Raw genomic sequence first — 17,896 nt, 5'->3', positions numbered from 1 at the left:
ATTTTAACACAAATATCTGTACTTTCTGCTCCTTACATTTTCAAAACAGACATGAAAAGACGGAAAAAGACTGGAATGGGGGAACAAGGCATGTTAGTGTCTCGTATCTGCAGAGACCCTGCAGCCCTGTGTCTGTATTTTCTTATTCTCTCACTTTGTTGCTGTGCTCGGGACGTTTACCAACACAAAATTTTGTATATTTGGCTTCCTGTGAATGAGACTCGGCTACCTGGTGGGTTTACGAGCAGCTTAAACAAATCCAACTGATTCCACCTTCAGGTTAAATTGTCTTTCGTGTGTAATAATATGACGTGAGGTTCAGTTCGCTTTGCACAGAAATGGCTGATAGAAATGTCCCTCAGAGGGATACTTTTATACTTTGAGCAAAGAATTAGTACTTCTACTGGTAGTCTTTTTTTTACAGAAATATCGTAATATAGTTCTTCTCCGTGATTTCTTTGGCGCTCCCCTGTATATTCTGCCAATTTTCAAATGATATTTGCGTTGTATTATAGTAATACAAAGATATGACCATAAAAAGATGCTATACAGCACCATCTGGTGGAGATTCCAGTATATAACAATGGTATATTTTTTCAATTTTGCCATCCACCTCCCCTTCATTCCCACATCATTGTGCTTTGTTCTGTTTGCATGTTTTATGTCACCTTCTCCCCAGTGACCATTTCACCGTGTGTCTCCTTTCTTTTATTCCTCCTCCACCGCTCAATTTGCGCTCCTCTGCCGCCTGTTGGTGGCGGCGGCGTCAGGAGAGGGAAGCTGAGGTTGGATCATGTGTGGGATGCCCCTGGTGACACCCAGGTGTTGTTTTGTCTCTGTAGAGCAGCAGCCTCATATAGCTTCCCCGGTGCTTTAGGTAAATGACAGTGCTCTGGGAGAAAATGATCATGAGCCTATAAATGACTGACTTGATTGGATCGTGCTGATGAAATGGCCTGATTCCTGCTGTAAAACATTTTGTTTTTCACACCTCCCTCCTCCAGCACTGCCTCATTACTGCTGACTCACCATCAACAACCATTTCTACATCCCCCTTCATTAAGTTTCTTCTTAGTCATCCCTCCCTTTGTGAAGCTCTTACATCTTCCCCTCCGCTCCCTTTGTATCTCCTCTCATCTAGCTTTCTCAGAAATCTTCGCTCACCATCTCCTTAAAAGCCCCAGGGTGGACCAAACCAATATTTTATTCTGCTCATCGCCTGTAGAGTAGATGCATAGACTGCAGCCCTAATGCTGATCCCTGAATCATGAATCACAGCTGTTGTTTCACAGTTAGCCCTCCTGCGCTAACATTTTTTAATGTGTGTGTGCGTTCGCAGGAGCATGACACCTGTCTACCGCCTAATGGAGACTACAGTGGCAGCAGCGTGGTCCTGGTTAACCCTTTCTGCCAGGAGACCCTCTTCATCAACAGAGACAAAGCGTCTGCCATCTAGAGACAGGAAAAGAGAGAGACTCCTCTTCGACTCCCCCTGCTGTTGTTGTCTATTTTATATATGTGGTAAATATCCAGAGACTTTGACTTTATACTGTATATGACAGAACACAAAGAGCAACCAGAAAGAAGAAGCGATGTAAACAAGACACTATTTACTATGAGAATGCCACCGCATATTTTTCTGATGTACATTTTCTACAAAAAAAAGGCTTAATTGTGATAAAAGGTTTTTATTGTCTTTATAAAATACAGAGTATATGTGGTTTTGTTTTCATTACAGTGGCTTGACAGTGAGTGCACTGTGGATGTTGCCACATGAAGTCCGCTTTAGAGAAAGAGAGTGCTATGAAAAACATTAAAGCTGTCTTTGTTATTTTTGTTTTTTTTTCATTTTTTCCTTTAAATCAGTCAATCCCAAAATACTTATAGCCTGTTGAACTTGAATAAAGCACCTATGTACTTGAGGGGGAAACAGAGATTTACTGTTTGTGAGATCAGGGCCCGTATTTATGAAACTGAGCAAACTTCACATGACCAATCACAATCATGCCCCGAGCAGGAACAGCAAATCAGAAACACCGATTTTCTCTACTGTACATCTGCTCTGTGTTCAATCTTGCTTTTAAGGCTGACGATATGTCAACCTGTTTCCGCTGCCCCCAAGTGGCCAAAAGAAATAGTTATTGCAGGTTTAAAGCAGTTTGAAAAATAAATTAAATAAGGATTGAATTAAAGGAAACTGAATACAATGGAGACAAAATGTTCACAGCAAACATTCTGATGCTGGTATACAAGGCACATCAGAGAAACTAGATACCTGTAAAGTTTCATTTCTGCATCTTGCGACACTTGACAAAATCTGTTGACAGGCAGACAGACTGACGACAGACAGACAGACAAGGTGAAAACAATACAAGAGTGTTCGAGGATGTTTAAACTGGCATACAGTGCTCTGCAACTTAAAACAAACGTGAGCCAGTGGCGTAAAGTAAGGGGGAATGGACCCTTTGCTACTTCTTACCCCTCTACGTCTGGCCACCTTGGTCGGATGACGTGAATCATCAAAGTCAACCTTCATTTTGATCTCAACTCCACACCTGTGACTGCATCTTGCACAGTGGTGATGCTATCACAGTGACAAAATCTTTCCACAGACATGTAAACACCTAGCGAAGTACTCAAAACGGCTTCTCTGATAGTTCCTGCTACAATAGGCACCTAGGACCACACTTTGCCACGAGGACACACAAATGCAAAGACTCACAGAGGAAGCCAATACTAGCTGCTCGCTGTCACGACTGGTAATCATTTTAAAGGAAGAATTTAGTGTACGGGATAGGATAGTTTGATGGATGTATACAAAAACCATCGCCGCCTTGTTTGCACCTCTGATATTTCTGGAGTTCTTAAATTTAAAAGCATCGTTAAGGCATGAGAAATTTTATATATATAGGTTTTATTCCAAAATTTGTGAGTATTAATGAAGGATTTTTACTCTCACTTGAGGCCAAAATTTGACTTTTAGCAGTTTGATAAATACAGGCCCTGATTTTAAGGTTGAGTTGAGCAGAATCTCTGTGTGATTGAGGGTCAACATCCTGCAGTTCTGACTGATTAAAATGGTTTTCCCCCTCATGTGTCACCAGCTTCTCTAAAGAGGGACCACATAGATGTCTTAATTCCTTATGTTGGCCCTTTATATATCAGTATGCGTGTGTGCGAGTGCCCCGTTTGTGCATGTAAGCATACTGCGCGAGCGTGCAGTGGAGTGTGGACGGATGAGTTGAAATGCGCTGCCCCCTCAACCAAATATCACTGTTACTTTAAATCAAACAAGAATCACTTTGAGCTCAGTTTTATCCGTTTCTCTGTGTGTGTCTGTTCGTGCCTCTGTGTGTGTCTGTCTGTCTTGTGGAGTGGCTACTGGTTATATCCCAGTTTGAGAGAGTTTCTCAGTGCTGTAGGAAACACTTAGACCAACCTTGCTACTGTAAATGTCTCCCTCCATCAATACTGTGTTTGTCCATCAATGCAAACTGTGTTTGTCGAAATGTTGAATGATTGTGAGTTAGTTGCTGGACCACGTAATGCGTGTTAGAGGATGTCGAATATGTTGACCAATAAATACACTGAGATAAATAACCAATGCTGAATATTTACTGTGAGCACATACAGAGGCAGTGTTTGAATATTTTGTTTGATCACTGAACCTGTGGTCCTTCTGTCATCTGTTTCACTTTGCATCGCTGCAGTTTTCTTCAATAATCGATGCTGCCTGCCTCTATCGTCGCTAAAGATTTTCCGCAATTTGTGAGACGTTGTTCTGAAATCACCGATTCAAACGGTGACGCTGAATGACACGGTTAAACATATTGATATTTCCTGCATTGGATGCTCACAGCTGGGCTTCTTGTTTTGCACGCTCAAAAGTGGATATTTTACAAAACGTTCAGTGGCACGATGGAGCAGTGTTCAACATTATGTATTTTTTGTACTGTAGTATACACTGTACTTTTTACTGCTGAGCAATAAAACAAAGAAAAAAACACACTGACTGGTTCGTTTATCTCATTTATCCTCTTTAAAACATGTAACAAACAGACATTTCCTTTACTTTACCACACTGGTTTACTATATGACAGAGCTGTAAACAGTCCCGCCGACCACAGCACATCCATTGATGCAGTGTGCTGGAATTTTTTCTTTGTGCACCAGTGCTGCATCTGGTCAAGTGACCTCCAGCTCTGGGAACACAACACCAGTTCAATAATCTGTTTACAAGCCTGCTTCACTGCCAAGAAGAGGCTTAATTTGAAGCCTCTTCAAATTTGGCAAAACATGACGTGACGGTGTCTATTTTGTGCCCACATTTGAAATTCTTTATAAATTCGGCTAATGGCCACTTGCCATTTTGCATGTTGTCCAAATAGATTTCCAAAGAGGCAGTAGTGCAGGAGTTCAAAGTCTCTTCTGTTTAAAAAACGTACATTTTTGTGGAGGTTATTTTCAGTCAAAAATGAACGTGTAAGAGCTGATTAATATTTTACTCCCTCTAAATAGAGTTGTAAACGATTTCATCATGCATCCACTCCACTCAAGTTGCTCTATGAGCATGCAGAGAATTTGGTCCAAAAAATTTAAAAGAAAAACAAACAAAAACATTGAGACACTAAAACAGTTATCCTTGAGAAATTCTTTTGAGATCCATGCAACAGTTTTGAGCCATTTAAAGTTGCAAAAATGTAAATACACATAATAACATAATACAATTCAATGCAACATAGGTAAAGAGCATGTGCACATTAATAATAATAATAATAATAATAATAAAACCCAATTCTGCCAGGGGAGAAAGACATGAGGTAACTCAAAATGATTAAATATGAAATCATTAAGTCAAAAGTTATGACTCAGTATGTCTTTAACAGAGCTAAGACGACAGCTGAGGCTTCTGGTGGAGGTCTGCCATACTGTCTATAGCCACCATCACTTCCAGTCAACCTGACACAAACTGAAATATCTAACACAATATAAAAGAAAATTACAACAATAGTGTGCAGCAATATGTTTTGGTGTTCAGATAGGCACGTTAATATGGAAACCCAATAATTAGAGAAAAAAGTTTGAAAGTCAAAATGCTAAGATACTCAACCATGAGTTTTAAATCAAAATTAAGGGATTCAGAGTCTCCAACAGGCTGAAGAGTTCTTTCAGTCTATCCTGTTGCTAAACCAAAATCAGTGTGTTGCTAAATAAGACCTGGATTTGGGAATATTATGTGATATGTTTCATGGTCATGACTGTTTAATGTGCTTTTATGAATGTGTGCCATATGTTTGACTGTATGTAAACTTTTTGAGCAGAGTTGCCTAAGGATGCAAAATGAATGTTAGTATAAGCTGACAAAGTTGTATCGTATCATAGATGTCAAAGTCAGATAGTGGAAAGTAGTCATTTTTTTTATTGGTTAAGTATGTGGACCCATACAAGAAATCTGACTCTGTTGGCTCCCATTGTTCTTATACACAGATCCACAAACATTTTCAGGAAAGACGGAAATCGACATACAGTTCAAGACAACAAAGCTGAAAAAAGTTATGTAAAGTTAAACATTGAACTATTATGTATACAACATTAGGTGAAAATATGTGCATATATGAAAGAAAACAATACAGTATCTAAAAGTTAAGTGTTTCTGTAAATTGTAGACTAAGGGTTAAATAAAGTGCAAAGATATGTTTATATATTGAATGTATGTCAGCCCTGCTACTAACTGCCGACCTGTCATGAATGTACGCTGCCGCTCACACAATGTCAGCTGGGATCAGTTCCAGCCCCAAGTGACCTTGCAAAAGATAAGCTGTTACAGATAATGGATGGATGGATGGATGGGTGGATGGATGAACATATATACATGATAAAGGTGGTTTTGTGCCATGGATGCAGGATTTATATTTGATAGTGATGGATGATTTATGATGGATGGCGGATGGTGTATTTTACACTGTAAATATAAAAGTTACAGTTTTAAGTGTGTAACAGGGTTATTGACACTATATGACTGATTACGACTGGTGTGACCATGACTGAACTCATGTTCAGGTATTTATCCTTTATTTCTTTGCACTATTATTTCTTCTTTACTTGTACACCGACTTATGGTGTATACTTGTACTACTTTTTTTAAAATATTGTACACACAACTACCTTCTTTTCACATACTAATGTAAAAGACAGTCCTTAACATTCACAATTTTAATTTATTTTATCATTCTTCTCCTCATTTGTTAAATTTTTGTTGGCCTCGTTTCTAGCAGTATGTCTATTCCTGTGTAGTTTTATAATTTTCATTAACTAAAACTTATCATTTAGCTATTGATATTTTAATAATATAGCTCTTATTTTTATTTATATACATTATATTGAATTTTGTCAACTTCTGGCATATTATAACTACTTGTTATGTATCAATAAGAAGAAATATACTATATTTAAGTCATAAAACATAGATCAGAAACAGAAATAACTTTGAGGGAGAAATTGGGCATGTTACAGTTGCTCCTTCTGGAATAGAAATATAACCACTATAGATATAAAGAAGATATAAATCGAGAAAGATTATAAGACATAAGTGTAGGTAAGAATAAAATATATGAGGTACTGATATCTAAAAAGTATATGTGCATTAAACTTATGATATGTGAGATACTGGTATATTCTAGTGTTTCACTTGATTGTTTATTCTGTGACATATGTGAATTTAAATTTTGTTTTTTTATGAATATTTTTGATCGCCAAATATAATGCGACACATTTCATCTGACTTTTACTGCATATCCATACACATGCATATATGCATCCATATTCCAATAAACATACATATAGAAATGGAAATACTACTAGAAAAAGATGTAAAGATATCGTACTATACTAATACTACATTGTGGGTAATGTCGAGTAATATTGCAAAATGGTTAAGAGTATAAATGCTGCAAACAATAGTTATATATTTCACAGAATTGTTTTTTGTTTTTTTAAAGTATTTCAGTATCAGTTGATTTTATTTAATTTTAAAACTTTGACAAAATTCAAATACGATAAAGCTAAACTAAAATACGACTGATGCATATTATAAAATGGATTTATACTGTGATTTTATTTTTTAAGGCTCGTAGTACTTCCGGCTCCTGGTCAAAGTACTTCCGGGTCACGGTACAGATTTGTCAAATAGCCCGTGCATGGCATGGTTGACAGGGTAGCTAACGTTTCAGCCAGGGATCCAGGGTGGACATTTTTATCAGCCTGTAACAGAAGTTAAACCGCCACTTTAAGGAGAAACTCCATCTTCTTGGCCCGTCTACATAACTGTACTCTTTTTCTCGGAGAGCAAATTTTCACATTTGTCATTGCTCGGTTAGCTCAACTAGTTAACGTTGCTCTTTGAAAATGGCGGATGTACCACCAGAGAAGAGCCTGGACGATTTCTTTGCCAAGCGGGATAAAAAGAAGAAGAAAGAGAAAGGAAAGGGCAAGGAGTCCGCCGCCGGGCCCACGTCGGCTGTGGTGAAGAAGACGAAGAGGGAGAAGGAAAAGTCGGCGAAAAACGATAATCAAGACACGCAGATTGAAAAGGTAAGTGAACGACGCTGCTCTTCTTCGGTAACTTTTTGCCTCCTCGGTTTTATACAAGTTACCGGTGTCGTGTCAAATTGTGTGCCCCCCGTCACAATCTGCTTCCTGCTTACATTTATTCCCGTTTTCTGACAGCTCTGTACCGTTTCACCAATTTATGAAGGAAAAGCTAGCTGGCGATAATTGACACGAAGCGAGAAAACGCCGGTTGCTAGCTAACATAGCATATGGTTTAATCTGGCACACATTGTAACGCGATGCAAAATTTGACACGACACCCGTTTTTTTGCTGCTTTCCACAACATAAGCTTTCGTTTCTCGTCAGATATATAAGTTTAATGTAACCGCTTGAGGCCCACGTATTAGCTAACATCCTGACAGTGGCCTTGGTTCACATGGGAAAGCTGTCATTCTCCTCTTTGAATCGTGGCTGTCCAGCTAGGCCGAGCCGCCATTTGTCACTGGGTTTAACGGGGTGGACTGGCTTTAGCTTCAGCAGACCTGAAGGTATGACTCTGTGACAAAGCTAAATGATATTTCATACTGTTAAAGCCTTGTCACACTGGTGTGTGTTAACGTGGACCCAAACTGTAAATGGCATGTGAAACCATTTCTTGGGAATACCTTCCTAGAGAGCAGATGTCATTTAAAAAAAAAAAAAAAAAAAGAGCCTCACTAAATTAAGTATTACCAGAGAAATACTGCTACACTTCTGGTAAGTTAAGGGGAATTAAAGAATGTAATATCGCTGTAATTTACTGAGAGTTAATGCATCTTTCTGCCAAGGAGGACGAGGAATGGAAAGAGTTTGAGCAAAAAGAAGTGGACTACAGTGGGCTTCGTCTCCAAGCTTTACAGATAAGGTGAGGGGAAAATATATATATATATATATTTGGTTGTAATTACTCCATGTCCACATGAGAAGATGCATGTCTTAGATGGTACCATCTAGTGGGGGCCAGTAAGGATCCTATGACTGGTCACCCACCTTCCAACACAAAAAATATTTTAACACCGACTGAACTGTACTTGAAAGCGTTGAAAACTCTCCTGCACACATATTTTTTACGAAGCTGCCTTTGTGCATTGGTTGTCGGGCAGATTCAGTTTGTAATGATGCATCATGATGAGGTTAATCATGATCCAAATCCAGATTTTTTTCTTTTATTTTCAGCCTTTCAGTTTTGTTGAAAATAAATCAAAATCAAATTTTATTTGTATAGCCCAAATTCACAAATCACAGTTTGCCTCAGAGGGCTTTACAATCTGTACAGAGACGACACCCTCTGTCCTTCGACCCTCGATTCGAGTGAGGAAAAACTTGCCCCAAAAAAAAGCCCTTTTAACAGGGAAAATAGCAATTAAGTCAGATTATCAAGCTATGGTACAGGACTTGTGGTGTAATACAATCAGGGTACTGAAAAACACAGCTCAAACTGTCAACATACAATTCTTTGTTACATAATAATTGTAAATATGCACATTTTCACCATCCTGACTTTATAGAAGAGTTTCTATTGTAGATTTTAGTGAAAAATACCAATGATATGGGCTCTTAAACAAACAAATATATAAAGTTGTTTTATGAAAAAAATCTGACACAGCTCATCATGAGTTTATATCTTAACTGTCTTCTGGCTGTTTTTTAGTGACGAGAAAGATGAAGAGGAGTACGAGAAGGAGGAGGTTGGTGAGGATGGAGAGATCATTCTGGTCAGCGGAGACAAAGTGTCCGGTCCCTGGAACAAGTCTGGAGCTGCTCCGCCTCCTGCTGCTGCTGCTGCACCTGTGGGTGAGTAAACCGGCTTCAGCATCAGCTAATTGTGGGATATTGTAGGGTCATGGCAGCCTATGACTCAGCTAATTTTTCCGATGTGTTCCAAGCCATACACATTTTTATGCCTCTGTGCCACGTGTTAAAAATGCCTTGAGGAAATGCCTTCAAATTTGGCACAAACATCCACTTGGAGGAACTGTGAACCTCTTTATGGTGTGTTTTGAAAAAATAAATGCCCCTAAAAATAATTTCTTCTAACTGGTGTCGTTCCTTTAATTCTTTTCTTTAACAGCAGAGGAGGAAGAGGTGCCTGAATCGAAGCCTGCTGGGGTATATCGCCCTCCAGGGGCTCGGCTGACCACCACCAAACGAGTGCACACCCAGGGGCCTCCTGAGATCTTCAGTGATGCACAGTTCCCGTCTCTACTGGCCACCGCCAAGCACGTGGAGACACGCAAGTGAGTAGAGCTCAATGGTGATAGTTTTATATTGTGTTTTGTTGCAGTTTAACTGATCCCACACACGGCTGTGTTTCAGGGACAGAGAAATGGAGAAGACCTTTGAGGTTGTGAAACACAGGAACCGTGGCAGAGAGGAGAGCAGTGGCACTTCTATGCAGCAGTTGCAGCTTGATAACCAGTACGCCATCCTTGGGGATAAGTAGAGCCGCTCCCCTCCGTCCCCTGGCCCCTTCAGCACGGTCCGGCCCAGCCCCTCGAAGGAAGCTGAACTCCAGCTGTGTTGACTGCAGTCCTGCCACCATCACACAAACACACACACAGCCTCATATACACAGCAACACTTCTGCAGCACATACAGTGACACTCCCTCTGAATAAATCAACTACACACTTTACATACACTTGGTCGGCAAAACTGAAGGACTGCAACTGAAGGGGCTGTTGAAAGAGGGAGCAATTGAAAAGGAATTAGCAAAATACACCCAAACGTACAACACTGCAGCAGCAACAAAAGACGACTTAGTTGTCCTTTGTGGATTGTGCTCAGAGCAGCAGTTGTGTGGCGCAACTTTTCTCTGGACTTCAACTTGCTTCGATAAAGCCACAGAGGATCGAAGATAACTTTAGGCAAGATGATTTTACAAACTTCTGTGAAAATATCTATTTTTTTGCAAGATCGTTATAACCCAATCGCACTTGGTATTTTGGGGTGGTTTTTGAGTTGCGGTTGGGGCTTTCGCGAGTTGGGGATACTACCTCAGCGATATAGCTGGTGGTGACGATGTGGACTGAGCTTCTTTTTTTTTTTTCTCTCTTTCTCTCTCTCCGCTGTGGTGATGAACGGGGCAAACACCAACCCTCCCCATGTACAAGCTGGCCATCAGGCTCTTTAATTTAGAAACTTGAAGCTTTGTTTTTCTTTTTCTTCATGTTGATGACACTCTGCAAAGATCTATGGACAAGAAGCGATAGGTTGTGGTCCTCATTTAGAATTTCTATATAAAGTGGCCTTACTGATAGAGAGAAACTGCTGTGTCATCTGAAGAGAACTGTGCTTGTTGTCTCACGGGCTGCTGACTGCCTCTGGATCTCACCACTCTGTGACAAAAAAACAAACAAACAAACAAAAAAAAATCCTTTTTGTTCAAGAATGTAGTGCTGTTGTAGTTTGCCTGATGATTACAGCTACTAACTGTCTTTCATATCCACTGTTTGATCTCGCTGCCCTTGCTTTATTTTGCTCTCTGCAAAATAGAAATTAAAGCTCGTTTCTAATCCGAAACCAAATGCTTTACTGTGGTTTGACACCAGATGGTCACAGATGTTACATTACCAGGAAATAAAAGACAGGAAACCACTTTAAAAGCATATGTGTTGAGGTTGTTAGGCCATATTGAGTTTGCACCTTTTCATAATTTGTTGTAAAGTGGTACATTTCAACCCCAGTTTTAACACTTCCTTTTTTTTTTATTATCAAGGCTTTTCCTCATAAGTAAATGTGCTGTGTCAGCCCTCATTGCAGGTGTGTAGAACAGGTTGTTGCTTGTGCATAACTTAATTTCCAGACAGTGACAGCAACTACTCGTCTGTAAAATCAAACTGTCCCCAAACCAACAGAGTACTATCCACTTGCAAAACAGTGGTATGCCTGGTTAAAATCAAATGGGGTTTTTAAGAGCATAGTTATGTTTAGAAAGGTGAAGAAGAACTGGAAATGTGTTCTATGTTTCTGTCCTTTCCATAAAAGACGTCGGGGAGCATTGATCCCTGCTGGGAAACTTTGGGTGGACTTGGATAATATTTGTGATGAAAAGAAGAGTCTAACACAGAAAATAAAGTGATCCTTGTGAATTAAGTCTTGTCTGAATCTTTAAACGTTGAAAATGGAGAATTATGCAGTGTCTAGGTGTTGTTGTCCATTTGTAAACTCAAGACTTGTGTCAACCTGCCAAATCTCTCCCATAATTGCTTATTGAATTCCCGTGGTGTCTGAGTTTGTCAGAGTAGGTGTTAATTTTGACGAAGCAAGCATACATTATCAAAGGTTCCTGCTCTTTTTGGAAAAAAATAGATGTTTCATTTGACCTTTATCCAATAATATTAACGAATAAAGAACTTCTCACACAACAGGCTTCAAATGTTTATTTGAAAAGGCTGTTACACCAGCATTTCTGTCTCTGTCAGAATTTAAACCCGTCACTGTCTGTTCATTCCTCTGCTGTCAGTCTTCTTTCATTTTTGCTTTTCCTGAAAGGACAAGATGACCAACAATTAAATTAAAATATAGATCTTCAATTATTTGTGATCGCACAACACATCATATCAAAATTGTGAGTGCTGATTCCAGTTTCTTACTTCTTCCACATTACCGTCAGCTGGTAAAGGAGGAGGGCCAGCCCCATTTTCCAATGGGGTCCAGTAAGACTAAAGAAAGGAAAAAAATGTAAGAAATTTACAGTAAAACTGATGTTAGTATGTTGATTAATCTGAGATTAAATCTTCCAAAATGTATGATAATTTCTAAGAATAATAAAACAATAATTTTATTTTATTTATTTATTTTTTATCTGTTATCAAGAAGCGGTTTAATCTTGGAAGATAATTTGGTCATTTCACAGATCTCATCTGTCTGTCTGAAATAACACTTGTTTTTTTTGCGCCTGTAACCAATCTCTCCACAACTACAGTGGGGGCAGCGCAACTCCATCTGTAGCTTGGAGCTAACACTTCATCAGAATGATGCCATGCTGTAACTACTGCCAGTGGTCAGCCTTCATTAATGACATGATCTCTTGGTTGGGGCTTGAAAATGAATAGAAATCACTTTCTCCTGCTGACACTTTTTTCACCTACCATTGGTTTTGCCTTCGGAGTTGGAGCCGGCGCCGCATCTCCCTGAGGCAGCTGAAAAATAAATATATAGCCCTTGAATAAAAAACAAAAAGCAAAATACAACCCTAGACTAAAGAGAGGACCTTGGGTTTTGTTTATTTTGTTTCATTAAGGTCATTGACATAGGATAACAAACAAAGCAGCAAAATAATCAATGAACCTGTTTCATGATCACAGATTCATGGGGAAAAGACATTTAAAAAATATTCTTCATTTAAAACAAAGTTGTTTAAATCTGAAGTCTGGTTCTGCAGCCTGTTTTTAACACTTACCTTTTAGCTAACGAAATAATCCTACAATGTTAAATATACAGCACACCAAATCTGACATATCTGGAAGCACCAGGTAACACAAATCATGTTGCAGAAGTTCAAGTTATTGCTAAATAAGTAGCAAAGTGATGTACTTTCTTTAGTTGGTTAGAGTACATTAAACATAAAAAGCAATGGCATGTTAATTATTTTAAATAAATTAAAGTTGTTTCCTTTTCAGGAAATCCACTAATCTTAGCATGCTGTCTTACCGAGGCTGCGAGAATGATTCCCACCAAGCACAGTACTGTAAGCCCTCTCATCTTGGACATAAATTAGCCTCCGATCTCGTACACCTGCTTTATAGTTTCTGGTTCAGTAGGTGGAGTTAAAAAAGTGTTCTTTTTGTTCTGTGAACTTTAGTTCTGGTTTAAAATCAAAGTCCAACTGGTTTATTTGTTGGCAAATGTGATATTGCTTACTCAGACAAAGTCTAACTAGGAATAGGTATTTGTAATACAGGCTAACGATTGAATCATTATCAATTACTCTGCAGATTATTTCTTAGAAAACTAGCAAATCTTTTTTTTTTCATCTAAAAAGGACACTTCCAGAATAGTTGGTGACTGTTGATTGATTCAAGATTGATTTGTCATTATAAAAACACAAGATTGTATAACAATGGGCGGCTGTAGCTCAGTGGGTAGAGCAGGTGACCAGCCACCAGAAGGTTGCTGGTTCAAACCCTGGCTCCCCTGGGCGGAACTGAGCTACATGCCGAAGCATCCTTGAGCAAGATGCTGAACCCCTACACTGCTCCTGATGTGCAGTTGGCACCCTGCAAGCTGCAAGGCAGCCTCTGCCATCAGAGGGCCCTGGATGAACTGGCATCTCATCCAGGGGTGTACCCTGGCCTTCGCCCTGTGAGAGCTGGATTTGGCCCCAGTAGCCCCGCAACCCCCCGAAAGGGGCGATAAAAGCGGCAACACCCCGCGACCCCAATAGGGAAATAGCGGAAAGAAAATAAGATGAGATGAGATGAAGATTGTATCACAAAAACAAAGCAACAACCCTATTTTTGTTGTAGTTTGGTGACGATATTATCAATGTGATGTTTCAAGTACACAGTGTATTTCAAGAAAATATATTTTGAACCCCTTTCAAATTTCAAATATAGCTAAATATTGTTTACAAATCCCATAAAAAAGACCAAAACCACAGCCTGCCTTTCTGCTGTTGTTTGTTGTCTTGTTGGGCACCATCAGCTGTGGATTAATACACATTCACAGCGGCAGGACTGTGTGTATGGAATTAACTCAAAACAAACTGTGGTGTATATGTATTTAAGTGTGCCATTTATGTATTTTGTTATCCTTGAGTGAACATTTTCTCACCTCGGTGTCCTCTCCATTCCCACGTGGTCTGAACCCAAGGGTATTTTTAATCGCCACCCGAATGCCATCATCCCATTCCTGAACGGGCAAAGTATCAGCAACACTTTATAGTAATATGAGGATCTATAACATATCAATGGATTTATTAAAATGATAAATCCATCTAAGTCAAACTCTTTTATGCTACCACTTTGTTTTTTAATTTGTGTACAAATCACCTTAGGCTGTTATTTCTCCAGCCTGCCCAAATAACTCAATCATATGTTAAAGTTTATATGAGGACCACCTACCGGATTTCTCTCCACCTTTTCTGGGTTCAACTCTTTTGCCTGAAATACAAAAGGCATTGCACTTTAATCAAATAATATATAAATATTTACTTTAACTCAGTGAGATAACTGGTTGTTTGCATTTTCCTGCAAGACTGTCGACTTTGGACTTCAAACAAACCTGCCAAAAAAATAATCTGAAAATGAACTTGTTTTATACAAATAGCAGCACACACTCAGGTGTTTACTCCAGCTTCTTCTTTGATTCTTAAAAATTAAAAACATTTATAAAAGTCATAAAATATACGTTTAGTCCTGCTTAACACACCAGAAAGCCTTAAAGACAGGATCAAACTGGAGGATCAGACTGACAGAACCAAGAAACTCCGCACGCTGTCAATTACTTATATTTGCTCACTATATTTATATCCTGTATATACAGTAATGGTCCCACTGCTCTTTGTCATGATAAATTGTTTTTAATCGGAAGACTAGTTCTGCAACTAATGTTTTACACTTCAATCAGCAGGATCAGCCGTCTTAAAGTATTTAATATGCAGTATGCTAAATGAGGGGCTCCTATGGGTGAGTCATGTAGGTAAAACAAGAATGCATTACTTTGTACTAAAGTTTGGGAAGTGCGGACAGTTAAGGAGAAAAAAATACAGATTAAGACATGAAAACCAGAGAAATTTAAGAGATGTAGAAATCTACAATTGTAACAAATAAACAATAAATTAACCTGTCACATGAAAAGGGCACTACCACAGACTCAGTGCCAAACTCCTCATCCATACCTTGACTTTTGAAAAACTCTTTAAGAATAGTTATGTATCGTTCTCCCACAGTCTACTCACCATTGTTTCGTTGATTGTCAAGTTGGTTGATGCGAACCCCTCCGTCTTATTCATTGGTCTTCTACTTCCTGGTGGCCACTGAAAATTGAAATTTAAAATGAGATAACCTCAAACCAAGGAAATAAAGCATTTGCTTGGTATCCATTTGACTCTAATCGGTTTGTAAAATCGTGCAAGACATTGACAGTGGATTTCAAATAAAGCTGTGAAATAAAAAAAGAATTAGTTTAGTTTTAATTAGTTTGACTCTTGAAAAAACTAAATTGTACTAGTTGACTTCAGGGTAGCATCAAACAAACTTTATGTGAAGCTGAGAAATTACAGTATAATTTGAGTTTTATACGTATAAAAAAAGAAATCTGAAAACAATCTGTTTAACTTTTCATCATTCAATCCTAATTGGATTCCAGTTATACAGGTACAGTAGTATTTGAATTTCAACATTAGGTTCAGAAATAGTTAAATTTGAACACTAAATGTTAAGTAGTGATTAAAATTGAACAATTGGGTGTTAATTTGTTGAATCTTTAAAGCCTTTCTTTGCTTCTACACATCTGAGGCAACCTAACACTGAAGTTATTGCAAGGTAAGAGAGAAGAACGTTATTTAGAATGAGGATAATTATAGGGCGAAGTTATTGAAAAAGAAAAAGAAAAATGAAATGAAATCAACAGGACATTAGCAGTTAGTATTTCTAGTCAGTTAAAGTACTTCCTTTTCAGTACAATTTTTGTAGGTCGAGGTTGAGTTACAGGTGCAGGTGGAGGTGGAGGTGGAGGTCGAGGTTGATGTGGAGTTTTTGAGGTTGCTAGAGTAAATCCGGCAAACAGGAGCAGCACGAGTCCTCTCATCTTGAAAAAATGAGTCTCCTATCTACACCTACACCTGCTTTATAGTATCCACGACAGTAGGTGGAGTTTGTTACAGTTCATCTATGCATGTATATGTATTGCTACTTCCACTTAAAGTGGTAACAAAAACTTTAATCCAAGGTCAAAATAGTGTTTGGATAGTAAGGGCATTGACACTGGATTTTAAAGGAAGCAGCCACATAATCAATAAATTTACCCATTTCCTTTCTCCTCACCAGCATGTTCACCAGTTCTAGATTATAAAATGCATTTGTAGCCCTCGAATTAAATTGTACTAAAATGAGAAGTCTGAGGCTTGCAAAGTGACATTGAAGTAATGGAGAATACAACAAAAACTACAGAAGTGTTTTTAGCTGTTAATGTTCTATCCTTTTCGGTCTTTTGAGATCAATAAATCTGGGGTAAAATCCCCAGTCTTACCATGTCGTCAGCAGATGCTGTGAGAATGAATCCCATCAAACCGAGTAATATGAGCCCCCTCATCTTGAAAATAGATTAGCCTCCAATCTGCACATACAACTGCTTTATAGTGTCCGTGTCAGTGGGTGGAGTCTTGGTGGAGACTGTTGAACAGCTAACTGTAATGTGTGTCACAGTGTCATGACTGATAAACATGGTTAAGCTAAAACCCCAAATCAAATTTCTTACTTGTTCCCCTGTCTGACAACAGAAAACAGATGTTTAGAAAGAAATACAACAACCAAACCTGCAACATGTAGATTCACATTGGACTGATATTAACACATGACCTCAGTGTTTGGCAAAATATGGCAGATAATATGATTTTTTTCCTCTAAAATTACTAGAGGTCTCCAGGTAATACTAGTCCCCTGCACAGACGGCTTTAGAAACAACTTGTTAGGTGGTGATATTCAGTGCTTGTTTTTATGTTTACTGCCCCCAAGTGGCCAAAAATGAATGAACGAAAACAAAGACAAAACTTAAAGGTAGCCTGTGGAGATTTGAAACTGACTTTTACTGTTGGTAACACGTCAGCAAAGTGCCAAAAAAGCAGTGAAGAAGACGATGACGACTGTGAGCCAACAAACATGGCTACAAACAATGCAGATTTAAAGGTCCACTGTGTAAGATTCAGCGGGGTGTATTGGCAGAAAATTAATATAATATTCATGATTACGTTTATATGTGTTTAATCACCTGAAACTAAGAATCTACAGAGAGACCAGGTACTCTTCCACGGAATCCACCATGTTTGTACAGTAGCCCAGAGGGGACAAACCAAACACTGACTCTAGAGAAGGGCCTTCCACGCTTTCTATTTGTTTCAGTGGCAACTATGGGGGAGGGTGAGACGAGGGGTGTTCAGATGCTTGCAATCTGTAACTTCACCACTAGATGCCACTAAATCCTACACATAAATACTTCCAGAAAATTTTTTTTTTTTTTTTTTTTTTGCAAATGTCTAATTGCATTGATCACCCTTGTTAAATGTTAAGGTCACACACACAGAATACTTTGGTTATTGTAAATATAACTTTTTTTGGCTTTAGGCTTCTTTAATCCCTGCATGGAA

At 38.7% G+C, this 17,896-nt stretch overlaps 3 protein-coding genes across 6 annotated transcripts in view; 2 read left to right on the top strand and 1 right to left on the bottom strand.

The window, feature by feature from the left end:
• Window positions 1-4,008, top strand: part of tmem108 (transmembrane protein 108) — a 45,881-nt gene extending 41,873 nt beyond the window's left edge. Inside the window, exon 4 of the mRNA XM_084341129.1 lies at window positions 1,293-4,008. Coding sequence (XP_084197255.1) covers window positions 1,293-1,456 — 164 coding nt within the window. The 3' untranslated portion in view covers window positions 1,457-4,008. The remainder of the gene's footprint in view (window positions 1-1,292) is intronic.
• A 3,169-nt stretch (window positions 4,009-7,177) lies between these two features.
• Window positions 7,178-11,678, top strand: cdv3 (carnitine deficiency-associated gene expressed in ventricle 3). Of its 4 annotated transcripts, none has more exons than XM_084340515.1 (5): window positions 7,178-7,590; window positions 8,380-8,453; window positions 9,240-9,382; window positions 9,663-9,825; window positions 9,905-11,678. In XM_084340515.1, exons 1-5 carry the CDS (start codon window positions 7,405-7,407, stop codon window positions 10,029-10,031), a joined length of 693 nt encoding a protein of 230 aa, XP_084196641.1. In that variant the 5' UTR covers window positions 7,178-7,404; the 3' UTR covers window positions 10,032-11,678. The 4 variants fall into 4 exon arrangements, with proteins under 4 accessions (XP_084196641.1, XP_084196639.1, XP_084196640.1 ...); XM_084340513.1 differs by having other exon boundaries at window positions 9,660-9,825; XM_084340514.1 differs by having other exon boundaries at window positions 8,377-8,453.
• On the bottom strand, window positions 11,132-16,826 carry LOC311249458 (uncharacterized protein). Its single transcript, XM_084340517.1, has 7 exons — window positions 16,783-16,826; window positions 15,491-15,568; window positions 14,655-14,693; window positions 14,365-14,442; window positions 12,681-12,731; window positions 12,183-12,251; window positions 11,132-12,074 (listed from the first exon to the last, which is right to left on the bottom strand). Exons 1-7 carry the CDS (start codon window positions 16,816-16,818, stop codon window positions 12,060-12,062), a joined length of 366 nt encoding a protein of 121 aa, XP_084196643.1. The 5' UTR covers window positions 16,819-16,826; the 3' UTR covers window positions 11,132-12,059.
• Between the last annotated feature and the right edge of the window lie 1,070 nt (window positions 16,827-17,896).

Source organism: Pagrus pagrus (genome assembly GCF_965226575.1).
Source record: "Pagrus pagrus genome assembly, chromosome: 20".
NCBI lineage: Eukaryota > Metazoa > Chordata > Actinopteri > Spariformes > Sparidae > Pagrus > Pagrus pagrus.
The sequence above is the reverse complement of the archived record's forward strand: the minus strand, read 5'-3'. Positions and strand labels throughout refer to the sequence as shown.